Source organism: Mangifera indica, unplaced genomic scaffold (genome assembly GCF_011075055.1).
Source record: "Mangifera indica cultivar Alphonso unplaced genomic scaffold, CATAS_Mindica_2.1 Un_0026, whole genome shotgun sequence".
Classification (NCBI taxonomy): domain Eukaryota; kingdom Viridiplantae; phylum Streptophyta; class Magnoliopsida; order Sapindales; family Anacardiaceae; genus Mangifera; species Mangifera indica.
In genome coordinates this window covers 49,903-72,624 of record NW_025401118.1, presented here as the reverse complement: position 1 = coordinate 72,624, position 22,722 = coordinate 49,903, and the positions used below count along the sequence as shown (strand labels likewise).

Sequence of the window (22,722 nt, the reverse complement as noted above, 5' to 3'; positions counted from 1 at the left end):
CATTATTTTCTCTAAAAAATATATCTATTTATATCGATAATATGTATTATATTATATCGATAATATATATTATATTATATCATATGATATACTTATTGTATTATATTAATTATAATATATTTTATAATATATAATATTTTAAATTTATATTATATTATATTATAAAATACATATTATATATAATAAGATATTGACACCCATGATAAAGAGAACTTAAAAAAGAAGGTTGGGTTTGAAAAGGGTAATAAAAATCAAAACCCCAAAAATTGAGACGCCAACAAGTCTCCATGTATAAAACGGATATGACTCCGATGAAACAAGAAGCACACTGTCCTCAGTCACTTACAATTTGCGTAAGACAAACTCCATTTCTGTCCTCTCCCTCTCTTTCTTCATCGATCCCTTCTCTGTAGTTCAACAACGCAAACTCTCCCTACTCTGTCTCTCTATTCATGGCCAAACCCTCTCTTTGATAAAATCAAAATATCCTAGAAATAATGGACTCCCAGCACCGCAACAACATCTCTAGTACAACAACTGCAGCACCTACAGCTACAACAAGTGAGCTCTTCATTTGTTTTAATTCACACCTTTCCTCTTCTTCCTCCATGAAAATCACTTCTAAATCAATCTTGAGTCCTGGTCGCGCTAGAGATTCTTCACAAATCTCCCTGTCTACATCTCTCAGTCGGAGATTGAGAAACAGTGCGAGTATCAAAGGCGGTCAAGCTTCACCCATGTTCCCCGCTTCCAATGGCAAGAAGCGTGGCTGTTCTTTTGAGAACGCTGAACCTTCGTCTCCGAAAGTCACTTGCATCGGTCAGGTGAGAGTCAAAACCAAGAAACAAGGCAAGAAAATAAGAGCTAGATCCAAGAGTTTGAGAGAAGTCAGTTTTAGAAAACCAGACCAAACGGCTTCTGTTAATATTGATGGAGGTCATTTTCAAGATCTTGGTTGTGATCATGGAGAAATGAGCCACTCCCACGCTTTTCACCAGCAAGAATGCTTGCCTCATAGGAACCAAAAATGGGTTCATTTGCCTACGACGATATGCGAGGCGTTGAGGACATTTGGGGCTGAATTTAACTGCTTTTTACCGTGCAGATCTTCATGCTTGGCGAGAGAGAAGGTTGAGAGACAGAGAAGTGATAATGTAGTTGGGAGTACTAGCTCTTGTGGGGCGGTATTTGCTCGGTGGCTTGTGGCGGAGAAGATAGAGTTGGTGGTTGGAGAGGAAGAAGAAGATCATCATCATCATCATCATAGGCATCAGGAAGATGATGAAGAAGACGAAGAGCATGATACGCCGCGGAGAAGTCGAAGAAGGCATGTGTTTGAAGATATTGTGATAGAAGACGAGAAGTTTGAGGATAAAAATGAGATCTTGGAGACTGTACCGCCAAAGAATGCTTTGTTGTTGATGAGGTGTAGATCAGATCCTATTAAAGTGGCGGCTCTCGCTAATCGGTTTTGGGAGTGCCCACCTCAAGATGAAGCTGAAGATGAAGAAAATGAAGGCGTCAAAGAGAGTCGCCAAGATGATGATAAAAATTCTAGAATAAAAGTGGAGGAAGAAGCAACGTTGCAAAGAAAGGAAGTTATTGAAGAGGATCAAATGATACAAAATCAAATCCCGGATGCAAAAATAGTGAAAGAAGCTGACTTGGTTTTGGATACAGAAGAAAAGGAACAACAGAGCCGAGAAATTTGTCAAGTTGAAGGAGATTTACAGTGGCAAGAACAAGAAGAAGAGAAACAAGTATCCAACCAGCCAGTAATATCCGAAGAAGATGAGCAAAGTGTTGAAATTTCAGATCCAGAGAATGAAGAAAAAGAAAATGATTGTGTTCTTGAAGAATATGAAGCCGAACCAGCTCTAGAAGATGAAGTAAAAGAGGAAGTTTTTGATGCCATTGAAGAATCAAGATCCCGTCTTTCTTGTTCCTCTGTGGCGTCACAGCACACACAACAAGAACACGAAGTAGGTGAAGAGTTGGAAGAGAAAGAGCCATTAGAGAAGATCCTGCCAGAAGAAACAGTGGAACCCGAAGACCCGAAAATGACCCAAAGACCAGAAGCGGGTCAAGAGTCAAAGGAGAAAGAAGGTCAAAAGCCGCAACAGAATTTGTTGCCAGATTGTTTGCTGTTGATGATGTGTGAACCGAAGCTATCCATGGAGGTATCCAAGGAGACTTGGGTCTGCGATACGGACTTCATCAGATGGGAAAGAAAACCGCCGATTCAGAAAGTCAACAAAACCGACGGCTGTGATGAGACCAAGAGAAGAATCAGCATCGACTCTAAACCTCCACAGCTGCATCACAACAACCAACCGTTAATGCAGCCGCCCAGGTCTTCCTGCTCTTTCCCGGCGGCTCCTCCCTTGCCCCCGATCCACGGTGCGGCGTCAATAAATTCTCAGATAGAGAAGAAGCTGGGGGAAGCCAAGCAGCCTTACGAGCCGTTTGTTCTTACACGCTGCAAGTCGGAGCCGTTGAGGTCGTCGGCTAAGTTTGCTCCTGAGAATTGCTTTTGGAAGAATAGAGAGCTCGAGCCGCATGTGCCAGGCGCAGTCGGAGTCGGTGCGGGTGGAATCGGGTTTTAAGCCGGGTTAATAAATGAAAAAGTGTCAAAAATTACGGGTAAGTTTGTATCGTAATGGGTAATTGTTAGGGCTTGGTTGTTTGTAAATCTTTTGATCTCTTCTTTTACTCTTTAATTTTAGATTTTATTTCAAGTTTTGTGAGAAATTATTAGAAATTTGATAATATAATTTGGGAAGAATAGAAAGGTTAGGGTTGATACATCGAATTATTAAAGGGGTTCTAATTTGGAGTTGAATAATGTTACGCGTACATATTTTTTTATATAATTTAAGTATACAAATAATGTATTATTATATGATTGAATGTTATTTTATCTTTAATTCAAAATCATTTAATTATATGATAACATGTTATCTTAACTTTAATTTACTTAAATTCACTCTTAGTGGGTAGCAAATGTTATCAAAGATATTTTTATAATTATTGAGCCTGAAATTAAAATAAATCAAATGTGAAATATAAATTTTAGAAAGTTTTGAGGGAAATTGTTATTAACTTCAATTGATATTATACATATTATAAAGTCAACAAGGACATTTTATTTTTTACTATAAAATTATATTTATTTATTTTGAATATATAAATAAATATATATTTGATATATATCATTATGTAATTGAGTAATTTTAAATTAAAGATAAATTAATATTCAATAATGTGACGACACATATAAATGTGTATTTATATATGTACTTAAAATAAATATATATAGTATTACTGTCTGTTTTTACAACAACTATAACATGCCAAAGGAAATTATTTTTTTTTTAATTTGCCTAGATGAAAAGAATGTTGTCAAAAGAAAAAATTTGGGTAGGAAATAATTGTTCTGTCTGAGGAGAAAGTGATCTTTTCAATTATGGCTACCATTTGCCCTACTGGGTTTGGTCATTTTCATCAATCAATAATCAATTGAAAGCCGAAGCGGTTGCTTAAATACAACATTTATTGATGAAAGGTAGTTTCTGACTGTGAAGCCCACCAATGAGTAGAGAATTGTAAAATTATTTTCAATCTGAAAATTCGAATATGCCCTTTTGCAGAACAATACCAATGCTCACAAAATTTCAAGGCCAATATGTACTTTTGCAGTTGCAGAGATTTTTAATTTACACATAAACTCAGAGCTCTTTAAAGGCCGTGACTTTCTGTTTGTGTTCATCCATTTGCTCAAACTGCTGTATCTTTAATTACTTGTGAGGAGAGGGAGAATGACAAAGGAAAAAGGTTAAAACAAAAAGAAGCAAAAAGCAACAACTGTGCTTTGTCCTCTTTTACATGTGCCTGGTGTTTGAGGATGACAGCTTAGCCCTAAGACTTCGGTTGATTTATTGAACAATCTTGATTCATGAGCCCAAAGAGTGAGATTTCAAGCATAATTATTGACTTATCTGATGTAGTCGTTATAAGATTAATCATTGAATTTAAAATTTTATTTATTTGGTATGATCGATTTACCTTCTAATGGACAATCTGGCTTATGAAGCTATAGCTTGAAGAGATCATCATGGAATAATCTTTGTTCTTGGAGGTAGATGCTTAAAACTATAGAATGATTTCATCCATTCTTTCGTATCATCTTTTAGCATATGAAAATTAAGATCTTTTTTTTTCTTTTTCTGTTTCTGCAAAATGAAAAGTAGAGAGTAAATCTGCTGTTTAAAAGATGCAACAAAGGGACTTTGAAGTGTTTTCTTGAAGCAATCTTTTGAAATGAAAACAACTAAAACATTTCATGTATGAATGCGATAAAAAAAACACATCTAACATGAAAATTGAAAATGAAACAAAACAAATTCTTTCCAAGGATTTGAAGGTTCATATCAAAAACCAAAACCACAGTACTTTCATTTTTCCAAAGCCTTTAACATATGGTACTGAGCTACATTGAAGAACAGGTGTTTGAATAAAGAAAAGGTAAGTTTTTGGTTAGAATGGAAGGTAGCTTTTGGCATAGGGTACTTTCATTGAACACCACACAAGTGGGGAAGAGAATTTAAGATGGCTCTCTAGTTTTATGTCAGATTGTTTTGGGGCTAGGCTCTAGTTTGAAGACTCAAAATGTCCAAACAGATTTTTCCAATGGGAATTCCTTTAAAGTTGGTATGTTTTTAATGAAAGCTACAATGAGGGAACCAAATGTTTCCATATATGTACTAGAATGTGAAAGTTCATCACAACTACAATTTTGACTGGACATTATAAAATCTGTCTTGAAGAAGAATTAAAAATCATGTGACTGATGAAAATGGAGGCTTATTATTAACATGTGATTGCAGAAACTGAACTGTTCACTACGATATTGTAATGTTTTAATGACCAAATCAGGCCTTACCCCAATCAAGGTCCTGCTCTAGTTAGTGTCAGTCCAACCAGTCCAATCAACGGTTAAACCAGTGAAATCATATCAAAAAGTGAAAAACCCAAATCTTCATCTTTTCAATCTGATCCCCAATTCTTCACAACCAAACTCTCATCTCCACACTCAACAAAACCTAACCCTAACTCCTTCATTAACAACACCCATGATTATGGTTTCCTCTTCAACAAGTTTCTTCTAGTCATAGCTGCAAAGTCCTCCAATTCAATGATGCATCTTTGCTATCACCGCTTCCTCTCAAATTTCATTATCTTGAGTTTTACTCTTTCTTCTCTGATGATTGCAATCGTGTGAAGTTGATTTTTGGAAGAAAAGAAGAGGTAAAAGGTAAATGTTGAATAAGTCAAAAGGAGATGGAGTTAGAATTCATGTGTGTTATCAAATGGTTGTGGAACAAAGGAGAGAACCATTGAGTAATTTGAACTCTAGGAACACGGGAGTGTAGTGGCTATTGTTTAGTGTCGAGATTCCAACGAGGAATCAAAAATTTGTCACAATGGATTCAAATTTTTGATAGTAGTCAAAGTTAAAAATGTGTTGTGTCGGTCAATTCAATCGCTTTGACTTGTGTTTGAATAGGGAACTGACACAACTCGGCCGGTTCAAGCATAGATCAAAACTATTCAAACACTAAAGACAATTTTTTGCTGATATAGAATTGCCAAAGGCCTCGGATCTTTATCGAACAAGTTCAATTGGCCCGTCTCATCTGAGTTTACCATGCTACATTGTACACAAAGAATACAAAAATACCGAAGATCTTGATATATTTGTAAGTTGAAGTTGAAATGTAAGGAATAGTTAGCTCAAGTGAAACCATATGTTGGCTTCTTATAATGCAATTTGGAACATTTTATAGGAAATGCTTTAGAAGACTACCTATAGTGAATCAGTGCCGTCTATGACTATTTTATTGAGCTACAAGACATTTTCTAAAAGCAATTGGAACTCCAGATCATAACTTTGATTTTTTATCGCTGCCCCATACGCAACAGCAAATATATAAACATATATATATATTGGCAAATGGGTTGAATGCATGGTCTTAGTTAACAGTTGTTGGGAATGAGAAATTGATGCATACCAACCTCAAATTTGCCTTCTATGTCATCATCAACTACTCCCACAAAAGATAATGTTATCTCTTTTACTTTTGCCAAGTCCACTTTGAAGTTCATTCTTTGTTCAGACTTTTATTATTATTGACATCTTGATCAAAGATTAGACTGACCTACAATCTTGTGTGGTGAGAAATAGAAATAGAATGGTTTGGAGGAAGGAATACCTGGATGTAGCCTTAGTCCCAAGTGGATTACTGATCATGGTTTGTTATCATCTCTACCTTCTCTACAGATGCCTGAAATTTCCTGAGAAGACAGTTATTGGTTATGAGAATCACTGCAGAAAAGCTTGGGTTGAAAAAATGGTACAGGTAGAAATTCCCCCTTTTCACATAACTTTACTAAAATCATATATAAAATTTGGCTTAACCATTCTATACAATCAAATCTGTTTTTTCGCAGATTGAGGCTACGGATAGAGGTTTTGCACTAGGAGTCATCAATGGTACAATTTCAGCATCAACTTTCCTGGCCTCGACATCTCTCGCTCTGAGCTCTCTGATTGGAGCATGGAACGGCAGCTCTTCAAATAACATCTTCACAAATATTCTTATCTATGGCGACACAAGCTCATCCATTGTTACTATCAAATATATCAGCCTTAATATTTGCTTCTTGTTGGCTTTCGTTTGTTTTCTTCAATGTGTAAGATGCTTTGTCCATGCAAATTTCCTTATCAGCATGCCAAACACAGATATTCCTGTGACGTATGCACAGAAGGCAGTGATAAGAGGAAGCATTTTCTGGTCAATTGGATTGCGAGCAATCTACTTTGCCACTACTTTGCTAATGTGGATTTTTGGTCCAATACCAATGTTGGCAGCTTCTGTAATTATGGTGATTGTTCTGCACATTCTTGACTCAAATTCTAATCCATTGCACCCGTTTGAACCTGCCAAGAATCCTAACCCATTCAAGAGGATTGGTGAGGAAGTTACTACAGTTGCAAGGGTTCTTGAACTCCATGAGATGGTGCCAGGTAATGGAAGCAACACTCCGGATATGATCAGCAATAATAATCACCTTCAAGAATGACCAAAGATACAAAGAGTTGGAATTTTAACATCTTGAGAGTTCCAAAAGCAAGAAAACTAGACAAGAGAAAAAAAAGCATGTAGAAAATAGCTAATTCCCAGAAATGGGTTAAAATTCAGATGCACTCACCAGTTTTCTGCTCAGATTCCTCTCTGCAAATTCCCTGGTCCTTCATATACAATTTTGCAGCCAACAGGTTATCAGTTGACAATGTGTCTAAATGAACCATGCTAGGAATGTATAAACTAAACTCCTTGAGCACCCAGTCAATTACATGATATCTGGAAGATGTATCTCAATTTTTTTTAAATATTTTTCCAGGTTAAGCAGTTTTAGCCAAGCCAATATTATTCAAAGTTGTCTCCAGGTCATATCATGCTATAAACCAACCCATTTTCTACAATTATATGCTAACAACTGCATAAAGGATGAAGTGCAATGAGATCGACAGAAAAGTTCATATATGAAATGCAATACAACAAAAAAAAATAATTTCATTCATTTTTTCTTCTGTACAAATGAGCACATAAAAATCTTTCCTCCACACTGCTTTTGGTTTTACCATCCTTTATTGTGTATTATCTGAACTTTGATTCTCCTTGCTGCTATTTAATTCTGTGGGACTCTCAGCTGTCGAATTCAGAGAGCCTGATATATGTTCACCTTTATTCTCAGTATCTTTGCCACCAGAATCTTCTGTGAAGGAATTAATGGTAAGCTGGAGGCTACAAAGGAGTACACCAATAGAGTTGATGCTGAAAACAAATGTCAAAAGGTAGCACAATCCATTTATGATTGTCCTAAAATTATGATACAAGATTAGTAATTGTATGAAGAAAAGGATTCATGACTTCATTAGATGCGATTATAGTTAGGTGTTTAGAAGGATACTAGTAATAAAAGTTACCTTATGGTTATTGTTATCTGCCACACCTGAAAAGAAAAAATACAAATTTAGTGAAATCGATGATGCTATCTGAAAGACTTCTGATGATGCATCAAGCTCAAAGTTTTGATAAAACAGGAAGGCAACAAAACAAGCTGAAAACAAACACCACTAATGGTTGAAGAAATTATTCCAAAGAAGCATGAAAGAGAATTTTGAAGGACAAACCGAGATATTATCTGAAATTGTCTGGTGATTGAGAGCTGCCTCAATAATTGTGGTGTACTCATAAAGAATGAGGGAAATAACACCAGCTGTTAATCCACCCAACAATGCCTGGGCAGGTGAAGGTGGGGACTTAGCTTCAACTGAAGCTGATCCCAATACTTTCAAGTTATCTAATGCCTCCTCCTTCAATGATTTCTTTGCCCCAGAAGACCTCAATTTCTAGACCAGAAAATCCCTTCTGTCAAAATCCAAATCAAGTAATACTAACACATAATGAGTAGTGAAAAAGAGCAATTGAAACTTTTCAGTCAAACTATGAATTAAGTTATGATCGAACATGATGATTGATGCATGTAGCATTCAACAAAGAAGTAAAATCAATAAACATAAAACACCAGAAAATGATTCACTACGCTGTAGCAAAACAACAGATAAAAATGTAAAATTTGGCAAGAATATTTAAATATGGAGAAAAGAACAAATGTTATGAATTCATCAATCCGACAATCTCCGCACCCGATTAAACAAAACAAAGTTTCTCATATAAAGCATATAATACACAAAATATCCTAAACTAATAAACAGAAATCAATTCATCAACTATCATTACAGAGCATATTTATAATTCAGAGTAACACTAAATAAATTCATCACATTGTAATCAAATTATGACAACAACTGAATGCTAAAAAGAAATTAAGGCAGAAATAACTGAAGTTTACAAAGTTAATGAGCAAAACCAGTTCTTTAGCACGCTTAGCTTGGCGTCTAAGAGAGCGACAGAGGAGGACATGATCCGATTCTGGGTCTGGGTTTGGGCAGCACTAAGAAGAAAAATGGTGGGTTTGAAGAGACAGTCTGGCTTTTGAGGAAGGCGACTGGGCAAGAAAGGAAAGGACGAAGTAATGAAATAATACTCTGTTTATTATCTTGTTTTGTTTTTGTTGTCACGCCTGCAAGAAACGTTTGATTCAATAAGAATAAAAGCTATTTTTTAGTTTTTATATTATTTTATTTAATTTATAAATAATAAAATATTTATTAATTGTGATATGATAAGTAATATAAAAAATAATCTGATTATTATTTTCATTTTAGATATTAAAAATTATTAAAGTAATTTTTATTTATTAATTTTTTTAAGACCAAAATAATAACATTTTCAATTAATATAACAAATTATATAAAAATATTTTAAAAATATTTTAAAATAATTATATCTAAAGATATTTAAATAAAATAATATATAAATATTTTTTATTATATTTAACTAAATACAATAATTATTTATATTTATATAATTTTATCAAATATAATAATAATTTATATCAAATAATTATTAAAATAATTTATCTTGAAAATAATCTTTTAATTTTAATAATAAAATATTTTTTAAATCAAACACCTCTTGAGACTTTACCTTTATACTTTTTATGTGATGAATGAAGGATTTAGGAGATAAAAAACACTTGAATAGGAATAAATTGCACAGGGTAATTTGAAATTAATGATATTTTGGATCATTCCCCTCCTTGGGAAAGAATAACAATGGTAGTGCAATTTTCAAAATGTGATTGCTTAAGTTTTGCTTTGTCAAGTTGCGAAATAGGCCTCTTTGTTTGCCTCGTGTATATATGCGCATTGTTGAACACCACATGCCACATTTTCGAAAGGTCAAAGGACTATTTCCCACCCAAAATATGTTATTATCTTAAAGTTTTCTCCGTTAACTTTGAAAATCTTATTTACCTACTCATGTATGGTTAAAATTAACGAAATCGTAACCCTTTAAAATTTTATCTCTTTCTCCCCCCCTCAACCCTTAAAACTAATCATTTTTCCCTTAGCCAAGTTTTAAAAAATAGCATTCCCCCCTTAGGGTTTAGCTTTCAATCTTCGATGCCAAATCCCATAAGAAGATGTCTGAGAAGACAAGGCCATCGTTTTCGTCTGGGAAGATGAAAAGCTTCATCTCCCGACGAAGCTCTTTGACTTTCTAGGCCAGATTTTGATCTATCAGTATTCCAAAGGAGAAAATAAAGACCGTCAGAGCATGGTGATGCCTTTGGAAAGCTTCATCATCTGCGATGGCGTTGGATTTGGCGCCGGGGATTGAAAGCTAAACCTTAAGGTGGGGGAAATGTTATTTTTTAAAACTTGGCCTATGGGGAAATTGTTAGTTTTTAGGGGTTGGAGGGGAAAACTAGATTAAATTTTAATTTATTTTTAATATTATAGATAAAATGAAGATTTTGCCTTTTTAAACCGTTAATTTTAATAGCTCATGGGTGGGTAAATGAGATTTTCATAATTAACAGGTGAAAAGTTGAGATTACAACATACTTTGGGTGGAAAATAGTCCTTTGGCCTTTTCGAAAATATTTTACACGTTATGGTTAGAATATTACGAGTATGGGTTATCACCGGATATTGTAAATACATAAGAATTATCTTGTCCCTGGAGCCAATCTAGACTCATTAGTACATAGGGATGCTACACCCTTAAGACATAGATGGGGTTTCAAAATGCCTAACATACTTGCGGTGAGGAGTGTTTCTGTTAGTGTATGTCCTAGAAATTATTTGCGTTGTTAGTTGTAGGTATTTTATTTGAATAATTTATTAATAAAAAATAATTATTATTTATATATATATATAAACTGTTTTCTTTATTTTGCAATAATATAAAGTATATGTATGAATTGTCTGAATGATTCATTTAATATAAATTGAATCATCGAATTATTCCCTGTGGATATGATATAACTAGGATAATTATATCACATAGTAGACATATTAAATATTTTCATTGAATGTCATGAGATGATATTAGTGCGGATGATCATGATACTCATGTCATTAGGGTATTAGTATAGATTAACAGTTAGAGAATCATTTTTCGAATATGACTAATAACGATAAATCACATTTTCATTAAATCATAGTCAATGATTTATCGTAAGATCGCACTAGTGTACGAAGTAATATTTTAACTTAAGACATTATGATCAAATCTTATACGAATATATATATGTAGAGAGAGAGAGAGAGAGAGAGAGAGAGAGAGAGAGAGAATTAACCACACCTCGTAAGACAAACCATACTGATCATGTGTTAGTTGTATGTGGAGAAAAATGATAGTCAAGATGAAATCCATTGACTAGGAAAGTATTAGGTTCTAAATATTCGTTGATTCGATTCGGATCTGAGTTTTGAAGTGAACATTGATAAATATTAGAAATCAAATCTTTAGCCAAAGTATAATAGAAGTTATATAAATGATGTTCATTATGACATATTCTAAATATTTAAATCGATGATTTGTAAAAAGTTAAAATTAGGACTTTGACAATCCATGAGTCTAAAATCGATCTAGATTGAATAACAAAATGGATATTATCTACATGGAACATACGATTGGAGATTTTAGGTTCGATGAAATATTTATTTATCATGGTTTAAATGTTATGATACATTGTTAGATGTTTAACATAATCATTAAGCTTTTAGATACACTTTTGAATTGTCTAAAAAGGGACTCACGACTATACTACGAAAACCACCCTAAATGATCATACCGATAAATCAAGCTTACGAGAGGAAAAATTAATTATCCAAGGTTGGTTAGCACATTTCGAAGGATAATAAGAATAATATAAAATATTATGTGTGTAAAAATGACATCTTACAAGTTAATGTGTTAGTGAGATGAAATTAATATGGTTAAAATATATATGTGTGTGTGTGTGTGACAAATCTCAACATTTTGGTACGCCAAAAGTAAAATTTTAGAGAACTATAACTTTCAACCATTATAAAAGAATGAAGTTAGTTTATTACAAAAAAAGAGTTATCCATTTTAAACTAAAATTTTCTTACTAAAATTGTAAAACTCTCTCCCCTCTCTTTATCTCAGAACAATGGATGATCTTTTGACTTGGTGATGAACTTTCTTTGGAACTCCTGTAAGTGAGAGACTCATTTTATTATCTTATATCCATATAAGAGACAAAAGAATAGATAAAATTCATACCATTTCTTCCTTTTGTAAATACATATTTTGATTCTTTCTCTTTTGACACATTTATTTTACATCTATTCTTTTCACCCAATCTTTTAATTTCATACCCCGAATATCAATCATTAATCTCCTAACATGGGTTACACTTTTTGCATAAAGGCGAATGATATCAACCTGATGTCGATTAAGACTTGAACATCAAACTCCAATTATCTTGACCACTTAGGTGATGCATTAAATATGAACGTAACGAACCATTTGCGCCACACTGTATGACGAGACTTTCAAGTAGTCTACATGTCAGCAATTTCATTGCATTCGATAAACTCTTTGATAAGGGGCTTGAATGGGGAACTTAGTGGAAATACATTCCAGAAATTCTGAATTATTTTGAACATCGTCTCTTGTACAAGCAAATCCATTTAGATAGATTAACAACAGTGGAAATTCTGCTTCTAAACGTTTAACCCCAAAAGAATAATATAAGCATTTCAGCCATTTGAAATAGAGATTGATAATATGATCCTTATATACAGAGGTAACAAGAACATTAAACAATTCTCCATCTATAAAGCAATAACCTCAAAAAGATACTTACATAGTGCAGGTTAGTGCCTTTCCAGAAAGGGTCAAAACTTCCAGAAAAAATCTCGGAAAACTAACAAAATCAATCCCCCAGCTGCCTCATCGTTACTATCGACTTCATAAGTGAACAAAGGCACAATTTCTCAAATGTGCAGTGAAAAGAAACATCTGGGTTAGAATCTGAAGGAACCAGGACACCTTCTCTGAATACAAATTTTGGATCAAACCTGTGTTGGGTATTTGCTTCAGTTATACTTCCACCTCCAGAGTGACAACTGCATTCCATTGCTGCAACTAAATTATTTTCTGAACTCTCACAATGACATCTATTCAGTGCTGGATATTCCGAAAAATTTTCAGGATTTCCTTGTCTCAGGTTGTCATAGAGAGCGTTATCACTACTGGCGGTAACTTTTCTAACTAATGAAAGAAGATCCACAGATAATGATGCAACAACATCATGAACATCCTCTACAGTCCATTTGCTCCCATTCGATCCCAATGTATGAATAAGAATTTTCTGCATCAAATCATGTAGTGCGTGTAGGCATTCAAAGCAAACATGATATGAACACATGATCCCAGAGTGCTCAGCGAGACTGGGTGTTTCACTGGAACATAAGTCGACGCTGATGGTATGTTCACTAGTACCAGGCTTACCATCATCAGATGTGGTTTTGATCTCTGTCTCAGACAAGCCACTAACCTGATCACTAGGTTTCTGGGAATAAGATAAATTGGTAACACCCAACTCACCAGAACAGTTGGGACCATTCTCTGAAAGGATAACGGGTTCTTTGAAAGCAAATCCATTGGAATGTCTCAAAGACTCAGAATCCATATCAATAACTGCATGATTCAAAGTTCCTTCTGACTCACATGGTCCAAGTTTACTTCCATTCTGTTCATTTAACATTTTATCAACTGACTGATCAACAACAGAATCATGAAGATTTGTATTCAAGGAAGTATCAGGAAGAACAATATGCTCTGCAGAACCCTGTTCCAAAATCCCAGTGCTGCCAGCAGGATCAGGATGTGTAGAATCATTATGTCCATTGTTCAAGCTAAGAGAATCAATGTGTTCAACCTCAAACCCCAGAGACCTAACTTCAGTGACTTCTGGTTCATGCGAGCTTTTATTAGAAACATTTAGCTTACATTCGTCACTTTGAATAGAATTATCCACACGGGCGTGACTTTTATCTGGACAACCCCCAATTTCAAGCCTAGGGTTTGCCACTTTTATCTGAGCATCCGATTCTAAACTGAAAAATTTTAAATGCTTATTGTTAGAGACATGAATTAGCAAACAAAAATGGAATCACAAACATATAATGATAATAGCAAATAATACCTCTGCAAGGAATATGCCCAGCTATTAACCACATCTTCCAGATAAGCCACTTGTGATAAAAGACGAACATATCGATACCTATCTTTCCCAGCTTGAACTTTTGCATTAATCTCTCCAACTATGAGTTCAAGAACCCTCCGCACATCTGAGCAAACTTCTGTAAGTGATGCATACACTCCTCTATATGCCATTAAACCAACAGCCATGAGGCCCCTTACCAAACCAGAATTATCTTTCCTATTGATATTGCTGGAGCCAGAAGCAACAGTGACTGTTTCCACTGAATCATTAGGACGAATAATACAGGAATTGAATGGCCATCCCTTCCAAGGTCCATTTATGTCTGCACAAGGACCATCTTTTAACTTTGATGTGAACCAACAAAGCTCAGCAAAATGAGGATACCGCAGAATTTGATAGCCAAAAGTAGATATAGCTACCAGCAAGCTTGACCTTCCCTTCAAAATTTTATTGTTGGGTGGTGGCACTTTTACAGAAGAATTGTCAGGAAATTCTGTTCTATCCTTGTGTTCATTGGCTAAACCATGATCTGTACTGTGAAGTTCTGTATCTGTACAGACTTCTGTGAAACCATGAGTTTTGTGCTCTTTGCAATAATTTATATGGGTATGAGTTCTTTGATGAACCAACTGAACAACCAGTTGAATTATATCCCTTGATAACTCTGTTGCAGATAGATTGATAACAGTATCAGATTTGAAATTCTCACCAAGCTCTACAGAAAACCCGCGTACTGAGTGCTCCAAGGGAATTGGAAGATTATGATTTGATGAATGACTCCCAAAAAACTGCCTCACTCTTGGTGGGAGTGAAGTACATGGAATTTCTGAAGTAGCCTGTTGATACAAAAAGGAATTCTAATTTGAGCAACCAGAGTTAAGAACATAAGACACTGCAATGATAAGAGAGGGAAAAGTTTGAAAAATAATCAACATGTTAATCATAAGATCATAGCTAAAAGGAGACTTAGTACTGCCAATATAGTGCAACTTATGTCTTGGTTATGAGATTATAGTCAAATAAGGTAGTATCATTGTCCAAACAGTTCACGTTTCTTTTTTCCCTTTTTGCTTTACTAAGAAATAGTCAAATCAAGCCACAGGTTAACACTTTCTAATCAGTCAGATAATAGACAGATGAACACTTCATGCACATGCTCCCAATACATTTTATTTCTCAATTTCTAAGCAGTATTGCAAAAGAGCTAAATAACCAAAATAATAGTGGTCATTTAACCTACCAAACAATCCTTTCTTTTCATGCAAACCCAGAAATATTTTCATAATTCAATATTTCCATTGTAAAGAGAGTTATCTTATATATTATTGTGAATAGAACTATATGAAACAGATAATTGGATTAAAAAAAACATATGAAAGTTGATGCATTATACCAAAAATTATGGTCATACAGATTACGTAGCGTCCAAATGATTGCTTTTTTAACATAATTTGATGCATCAAGAACTAAATTTTAGTCGTAATATTTACATTTGCACCAGCAATTGTCAAAAAAATTGGTGGAAAGAACCCAATAGGCTTAATCGTTCCCCAAATATACATGTATAATAACAGGGAAAATATCATAAAGGATAGACAAGGAATAAATTGCACTTGTACCAGAATCATCACAGTCGTAGTCACACTTAAAGATTCCACCTGCTCAACAAATGAGCTCCAGGCATGAGAGGGACCCTGAAAATCCATGCTCTCCGCTAAAGTAGATTCATTGCTCGAAGAAGGTGGACTGTTTGTCAAAGAAGAATCAATCCCATTTACTTGCTGAAGCGTCTCTATAGCCCACAAATCAATTCTGGGCATGAATACTAAGCATGACCCCACACTAGAACATTTCACTGCCACAAAAATACATAAAATGAGAATTTTAAACCAATCAAACATGAGCACTATATTTACAGCACATTATTTGATTAGTAGTGAAGCTTTAAGCTTAAACACGTGTAATTTACAAAGAACATACTGCTTATGCACACATCGGGATTAATTAAAATATCGTACTGAAGGGATTAACTACAATATCCATACTCTTTGCTCAAGCCAAGTTGAAATTTCAGAAAGTATACATTGAACAGCAATTAGGATCGAAAAGGCTAATAGCATTAGGTCATAAACATCAACAAATCAAGCAAGTCTGGAAAGGGCAGCAAAGCAAAAGGTAATCTCTAGCATTCATTCAAATGTAGACCAAAACATCACCTTTATAGATTTTTTCAATTATTTGTTATAAATTTTGAGAAACATTTGCTACTATTGGCAGTAGTTTTCAAACCTCCCATACATCATATGAACCATAGTAGCTTGATTCTAGAACCAAGGCCTTGAAGAATAAAGGTGATACCACATATATGTCTGTAATATGAGAACTCTAGCAAAGTATGAGAACCATGTACATGCAAACCTCAAGTATTGTGTGTAGCGTGTACTTGCTTTAATGATTGCAAACTGAATAAATGCATTTCTCCGATTATCCTTGTCAGTGAACCCTAACCTAGGTTTATCTGTGGCCTAAAAAAAAATCAGCCACCTCTGACGATTACATATCTTTTTTTTCATTTTTTTTATTACTTTAAAAGATTCATAACTACACAAAACCGTAACTTAACGTAACCTAGTCCCCACCCTCAGGGACACCCAGAGAGTTAACAATATATTACCCAGTATTGAAAAATTCTAGAAAAGATTCTTGGTCTGAGATCGAAAAAACCATAGAAAGATTTGATGAGGTGATCACAAGACCAGGAAGAAAACTGTAATCGATCCTCAAAAAGTAAATAATCTTGAATACCATGTCTCTGAAACACTAAAGCATGATCATCAACAAAACAGCGATAGATAAAACAGAAGTTAAAGAAAGGGAACTATACTTAATAGCCGTGTTAAACCCTGCACCAAATCATCATGTCCTTCTTGACAAATTGTAGCCAAATCAACCTTCTGAATTTCCACATTTCCAACAAAACAATGAAGAAGACAAGCAGCAAGGTGCCTCTGGCCAGATCTTGGACTTCCAGAGATCAAGATCCGAAATCCAGATTTCTTCTTTGACGCAAAAGATATATTTCTAAAAAAACTTGTGTGCTTACCGCAACCATGCATTATAGCAGGTTCGTAATTAGCATCGCCATCGCTTGTATCACCAGCACAAGCATCAAAACCAGCAAATGTAACCTCTCCAGTTACAACACCGGCCTGTGAGAGACTTCTCTCTACATCCTTTGCTACATCTGCTTCTTGAAGAAAATCATCAACAAACGACCACCAATGATCACTTGGAATATTTTTCTTATCCAAAGCTGAAACAATCGAACTTTTAACCATTGTTGCAGCTTTAGTAAGAGGAGAAGGCAGCCACAGCCGCTCATCTAGATAAAGTGAAACAAGCAAGGTGGATAATGGTTGCAACAGACAAGGAATTAGGTGGGTGGAAAGAGGAGAGGATACTAAATCATAAGCAGCAATTCCTGCTTCTCTACGTGAGCATGGTGGCGGGGAACATGACAAAGCTTCCAACCAATCCCTCTCCTCCACAGCAAAGGAAGGAAGAGGAACACGTTTAGCACCAGAACCTTTATCTGCGGCAGCAGACAATATTTCTTGGAGAGGGAAATTCCTTTTCAAAGCAACAATAGCTGCTTGAGTACAAAGAGCCTGCAAATCTGCACCAGCAAAGCCAGTAGTTCTACTGGCAATCCACTTAAGCAATGATCCAGCGATTGGTTTAGGCCACCTTTGTGTGTGAAGTGCAAGAATAGCAGCACGGTCCTTCATTGATGGCAGCGGAAAATAAATCTCCCTATCAAATCTACCAGGCCTCCTTAATGCTGGATCAATAGCTTCAGGACGATTTGTTGCACCTATCACCACCACTGAACCTCGAGATTTTAAACCATCCATTAAAGCAAGCAATGTGGACACAACCGAACTATGAGTCTGATCCTGCTGCCTTGTTCGCTGAGGTGCCAATCCATCTATTTCATCAAAGAATATTATAGAAGGCTGACATTTCTCAGCAACTTGAAACAAAAGTCTTAGCTGACGCTCAGCATCACCAACATATTTTCCTAAGCAATCTGCACCCTTCCGGGCAAAATATGCTATCCGTTTATCACCACGAGCACATGAGCCAATCAATGCCCGTACCACCAGGGTTTTACCTGTTCCAGGGTAACCATGCAAAAGAATGCCTCTAGGAGGAGTAAGCCCCAGATTATCAAAGAACTCAGGATATAACAGAGGCAAAATGACAACTTCCTTCATACAACGAATGACATCTTGAAGCCCAGCAACAGATTCCCAACCCTCATATAGTTTTCCACCGTCAGAGTCTGGACCACCAATATAGACAGGTGCAATTCTTAACAAATCTCGATGGAGTCTCTTGCTCTCACGCTTTAAGAACTCTTCATCCTCGCCACAGTTCTCCAACCATTTTTCTTCCGCTTCAACATCTTTTCGCCAGGCATCATTTGACAACTTCCTTATTTCCAACTTCATTTTTCTAGCTTTCAATTTTTTTATCCTGGCTAAATATTTATTACCATGAGGTTGAAAGAGATGCCGATGATCTGTACAGGCTATGAGAAATTTCCGATGATCAAAGATGCAACCATTAGCTCGTGCACAGGGCTGTCCAATTATAAAATGTCAAAAGCAAGAAAATGAAGCTAAAAAGTCAAAAGAGCAAATCAAACACCAACCAAGTGGTAAGTTTTTGGACACCGATCAACACGACATCCAATAGTTGCACCAGGCCTCCCACAGCGGGTGCATTTTAGGGCTCTTCCCCTGCAGAGAGCAGCCCTTACATTTTTTAAGCATCCCAGACCAGCAAAATAGACCTGCAAATATGAATCAACATGCATGGAAACTTACTGAGTGAAAGTGATTGTTGACTTCTGGCAATAAATCTAAAAAGCCACCTTAGCAAAATCAAAATAAATGGAAAAAATTTTGGCATGTGAGTAAAATAAATTTTATTTGGCAATCAAGTGCTAAAGATTGTTGCTTACTTCCAACACATATGTTCCAACACACAGCAAGACTAGAGTGGTGTAATGTGGAGCCCTAATGATGTTATAAACACATAAAATTGGTACACATACACACAGGAGATAATCACAGAGATCACCTAGAGCAGAAACCTAGCAATTTTAAACCAGACAATGTATATTACTTCCATTAATTAAGAGCAGACAACTGTATAAATACAACTAGCTAAATTGTAAACAATGTTACAAGTTCACGACATGTTCATCCAAAGAAAACAAAGTACATGGGACTAGTCCCTTCTATGCAGAAGCAAAAACTGCCACGACCATCAACTTTTTATGATCCTGCTAATGCTTTTGATGTCCCTCAACTTCATCCAAACAGGAGTACAGAAATAAAACAGTTGAGAAGTTGAAGGAAAACCTCCAGTTCCTACCCATGATCCTAGTATAAGTGAAAGATTTTTCATTATAACCGTGATGTAAATGGCATGGGATTAAGTATGAAAGCTAAAAAGATGGGATGAACAAAACATTAATCCAAACCCCTGAATGATAATTCAGGCAAAAGCTTTTAGGCTGCACTTCAGCATTTTGATCTGAAATTGCTTTGTTTAATCAAAATGAAATTTGGAAGATAACTAATTGAGAAATTTCAGTGCTCTTTCATAATTTCTTTTTGCAAGACCAAGCCAAAGTTCTATTGTTTATAATAAGATGGTTAATGCCTATGACTGGTTAAAAATGATGAAATCATGCAATTTGTGCAACACATTGATAGGGTTGCTTAAAGTTCCAAACTGAGTTAAGTCCAAATATCTTTCTAGGATGCCAATGAGTGCTCAGATATGAACTTTCTTACATATTAAACACACACTACATTTCCATACACAAACAATAGAAAGAATTACCATCATCAACAGATAAAACATTTTCAATGTCAAGCAAGCTCAAACGCCATAATTCTTTACGGATATAACAAAACTAGTATATAGTTAATCTGTACAAGCAATAGGCGCTTGCGTAATACAATGCATTAGAGAAGACTTCCAACAAGTATTTATGTAAATCATATCCTTGAACTCAGCAGAATTGAAAAGAAGAAAAGAGAAGTACGAATGTAAAAATGCACAGATATTTAGTTTTTTCCGCGTGCTGGGCAGACAGCCAATGATTAATCTCTAAAATAAGCAGATATATATAATACTCATCCAAGCAAAACATAAGAGAATAAAAGAATAAAAAATAAACTTGATCAAAAAGGCTGCACCTCTGGACTCCAAACAGCACAGTGTTGATGAACCCAGATTCCAGCAATACCATAACGATCATTTATAGGGCCCAAGAGACGGCCAAGCCACCCAGGTTCATCACCAAATCCATCCCATAAATCATAGTTAGGCTCCTCTGAAGCTGAAGACCCACTGTAGGCCTCATTTTCACTCTCACCCACATCTTGTATCAACCTCTTTGGAGGCTTACCATCATTCCCACAACCACATAAACCACACCGTCTCCCCTGTTTAATGCGTGGCCTGCCAAGTGTAACGTTTGAACCACAGTTGATCTTATCCACCATTGCTGCATTCACACCTTCAGAAGGCTTTTCCTCAAGACTCACAGGACAGCCATCCTTTTGATCATCACTCCTTCCATCTTCCACGTCATTTTTTATATTTCCAACATCTTCTCCAGCATCTTGTTGATCTTCTCCTTCTTCTCCACCATCCATATGCTTCCCTTCCTTATTACTCTGCCTCATTGCTTCCACTACATCCTCTTGTTCAACATGAATGCAATCCTCTTTTAATTCCTTGTCACTCAATACTTCCCTCTCCTCTTTCTCAAAAACTTCTTCAGCATTACCCTCCACTCTTTCCATCTCATCTTCACCAACCATTCCACTCTCCGAAGCTGGCATACTCTCCTCACCCTTGTTGCTCACCACTTCCACTTCCTCATCCCTTCCACTCTCCTCTTTCATCCCGCTTGTCTCTGTCTCTGTCTCTGTTTCCTTCTCAGGCATTTCTTCTTCCTTTTCACTCTTTTCCTCTTCCTTCTCACTCATTTCGACTTCATCCCGTAAATTACTCTCCCCCAAGTTGCCTCTCCTCTTATATACCATCAACAAGTCCTCATTTTCCAGTTCTTTATGCATACTCACTCCACTCACCACAGCCTCCTCAGCCATTTCCCCAAAGTGTTCCCTTTGGCCACTCAGCTCACCACTCTCCTTATTCCTCATTCCAAACCTCACATTCTTCCCTCTTGACCTCAACCTTGTCCCCCAAACCCCTGGTATCACCAATTTCTCAGTCTCCTCTTTACCCCTCCTTAAACTACTATCTAACCTCTTATTAACACTTGGACTAACATTTCTATCAACTCTACGCCTCTTTTTAACAGGTGGGGGTGACAAATCAAGCAATACTGGAGCCCGTCTCACCCGAGAGCTTCTACGAGGCTCCAAATTGAGCACGGACGTTCCAGGCGCCTCCTCTTCATCATCACCTTCATTTGATTCAATATGATTCCTATTATACTCCTTTTCACATATTGCGTCCAGCCTCTTGTGCTTCTTACGAAGCCGAGGCCCAGACAGATTACTATCCCTTCTCTTCGAAACAGACGCCGGTGATAATTGCATCACAAAATATACAGATATTGTTGTGCTTTATATAAATCAATAACAGTATCAATAAATATATCTTTTCTATCTATACACTAATAAGTTTATCTAAAATCTTGAAATCTATGCAACTGGGTACCGATCGATATCGATTGTTGGGCAAATGGGAGGATGATTACAATACCTGAAAATTAGTCAGACGAGCATTCAAATGAAGATTTGACACGGTGAGTCACCTGTTTGGCAGAGTTGAAGTGGACCTATATGATAGTGACATGAAAACCAATATCAAACGAAACGAAACAAAACAAAACCCTAGAAATCGATTGAGTTTTGTGTTTTGAATTTGTTTGTGCTCCAAGATTTTTTCTGGGTCTTCATGAATAATATTTACTTTGAAGAGTTTTAGCCAAACTAGGGCTATTACTATCCGCTTCGGTTTCCTCTTTTTTTTTTTTTTTTTCCTAAACGTCTCTTTTCGGGGTTTAACACCACGCGCATTAGAGAGAGTGTAGGTTATAAATAAAATGTTTTAATTTTTTAAAAATTTGAAGACCAGTAAATTCAAATAACTTTTTTAAATCAATTTTTAATCAGTTAAATACCTGTTCGGGAATATAAATATAAATAATATTATATGTATATATTTTTAATATATAATTTAAATATATAAATGATATATCATTATATGATTAGAGTTTTTTTTATAATTAAAAACTTTTATCAAACTTTATCGGACAAACAAACCTCGAGGTACAACAGGTTTTTTTTTATAATCAATTGGAGAATCTTGCCCAATTTTATTAGACAAGCAAACACTGAGATATAATGATTAAACTCATAA

General features: G+C 35.6%; 4 protein-coding genes across 4 annotated transcripts; 2 read left to right on the top strand and 2 right to left on the bottom strand.

Annotated features, from left to right (window-relative positions):
* The first annotated feature begins 341 nt into the window (after positions 1-341).
* Positions 342-2,845, top strand: LOC123206140 (stress response protein NST1-like). Its single transcript, XM_044623270.1, has one exon. The coding sequence runs from the start codon at positions 498-500 to the stop codon at positions 2,604-2,606; it is 2,109 nt and encodes a 702-aa protein (XP_044479205.1). The 5' UTR covers positions 342-497; the 3' UTR covers positions 2,607-2,845.
* A 3,406-nt stretch (positions 2,846-6,251) lies between these two features.
* On the top strand, positions 6,252-7,158 carry LOC123206149. Its single transcript, XM_044623282.1, has 2 exons — positions 6,252-6,419; positions 6,511-7,158. The coding sequence occupies exons 1-2, from the start codon at positions 6,252-6,254 to the stop codon at positions 7,141-7,143; spliced, it is 801 nt and encodes a 266-aa protein (XP_044479217.1). The 3' UTR covers positions 7,144-7,158.
* Positions 7,159-7,519: 361 nt separating this feature from the next.
* On the bottom strand, positions 7,520-9,921 carry LOC123206148. Its single transcript, XM_044623280.1, has 6 exons — positions 9,910-9,921; positions 8,998-9,081; positions 8,258-8,476; positions 8,051-8,076; positions 7,726-7,943; positions 7,520-7,560 (listed from the first exon to the last, which is right to left on the bottom strand). Exons 1-6 carry the CDS (start codon positions 9,919-9,921, stop codon positions 7,547-7,549), a joined length of 573 nt encoding a protein of 190 aa, XP_044479215.1. The 3' UTR covers positions 7,520-7,546.
* A 2,835-nt stretch (positions 9,922-12,756) lies between these two features.
* LOC123206164 lies at positions 12,757-22,297 on the bottom strand. Its single transcript, XM_044623296.1, has 6 exons — positions 20,520-22,297; positions 18,959-19,099; positions 17,126-18,887; positions 15,861-16,096; positions 14,221-15,077; positions 12,757-14,131 (listed from the first exon to the last, which is right to left on the bottom strand). The coding sequence occupies exons 1-6, from the start codon at positions 21,894-21,896 to the stop codon at positions 12,946-12,948; spliced, it is 5,559 nt and encodes a 1,852-aa protein (XP_044479231.1). The 5' UTR covers positions 21,897-22,297; the 3' UTR covers positions 12,757-12,945.
* Positions 22,298-22,722: the final 425 nt, after the last annotated feature.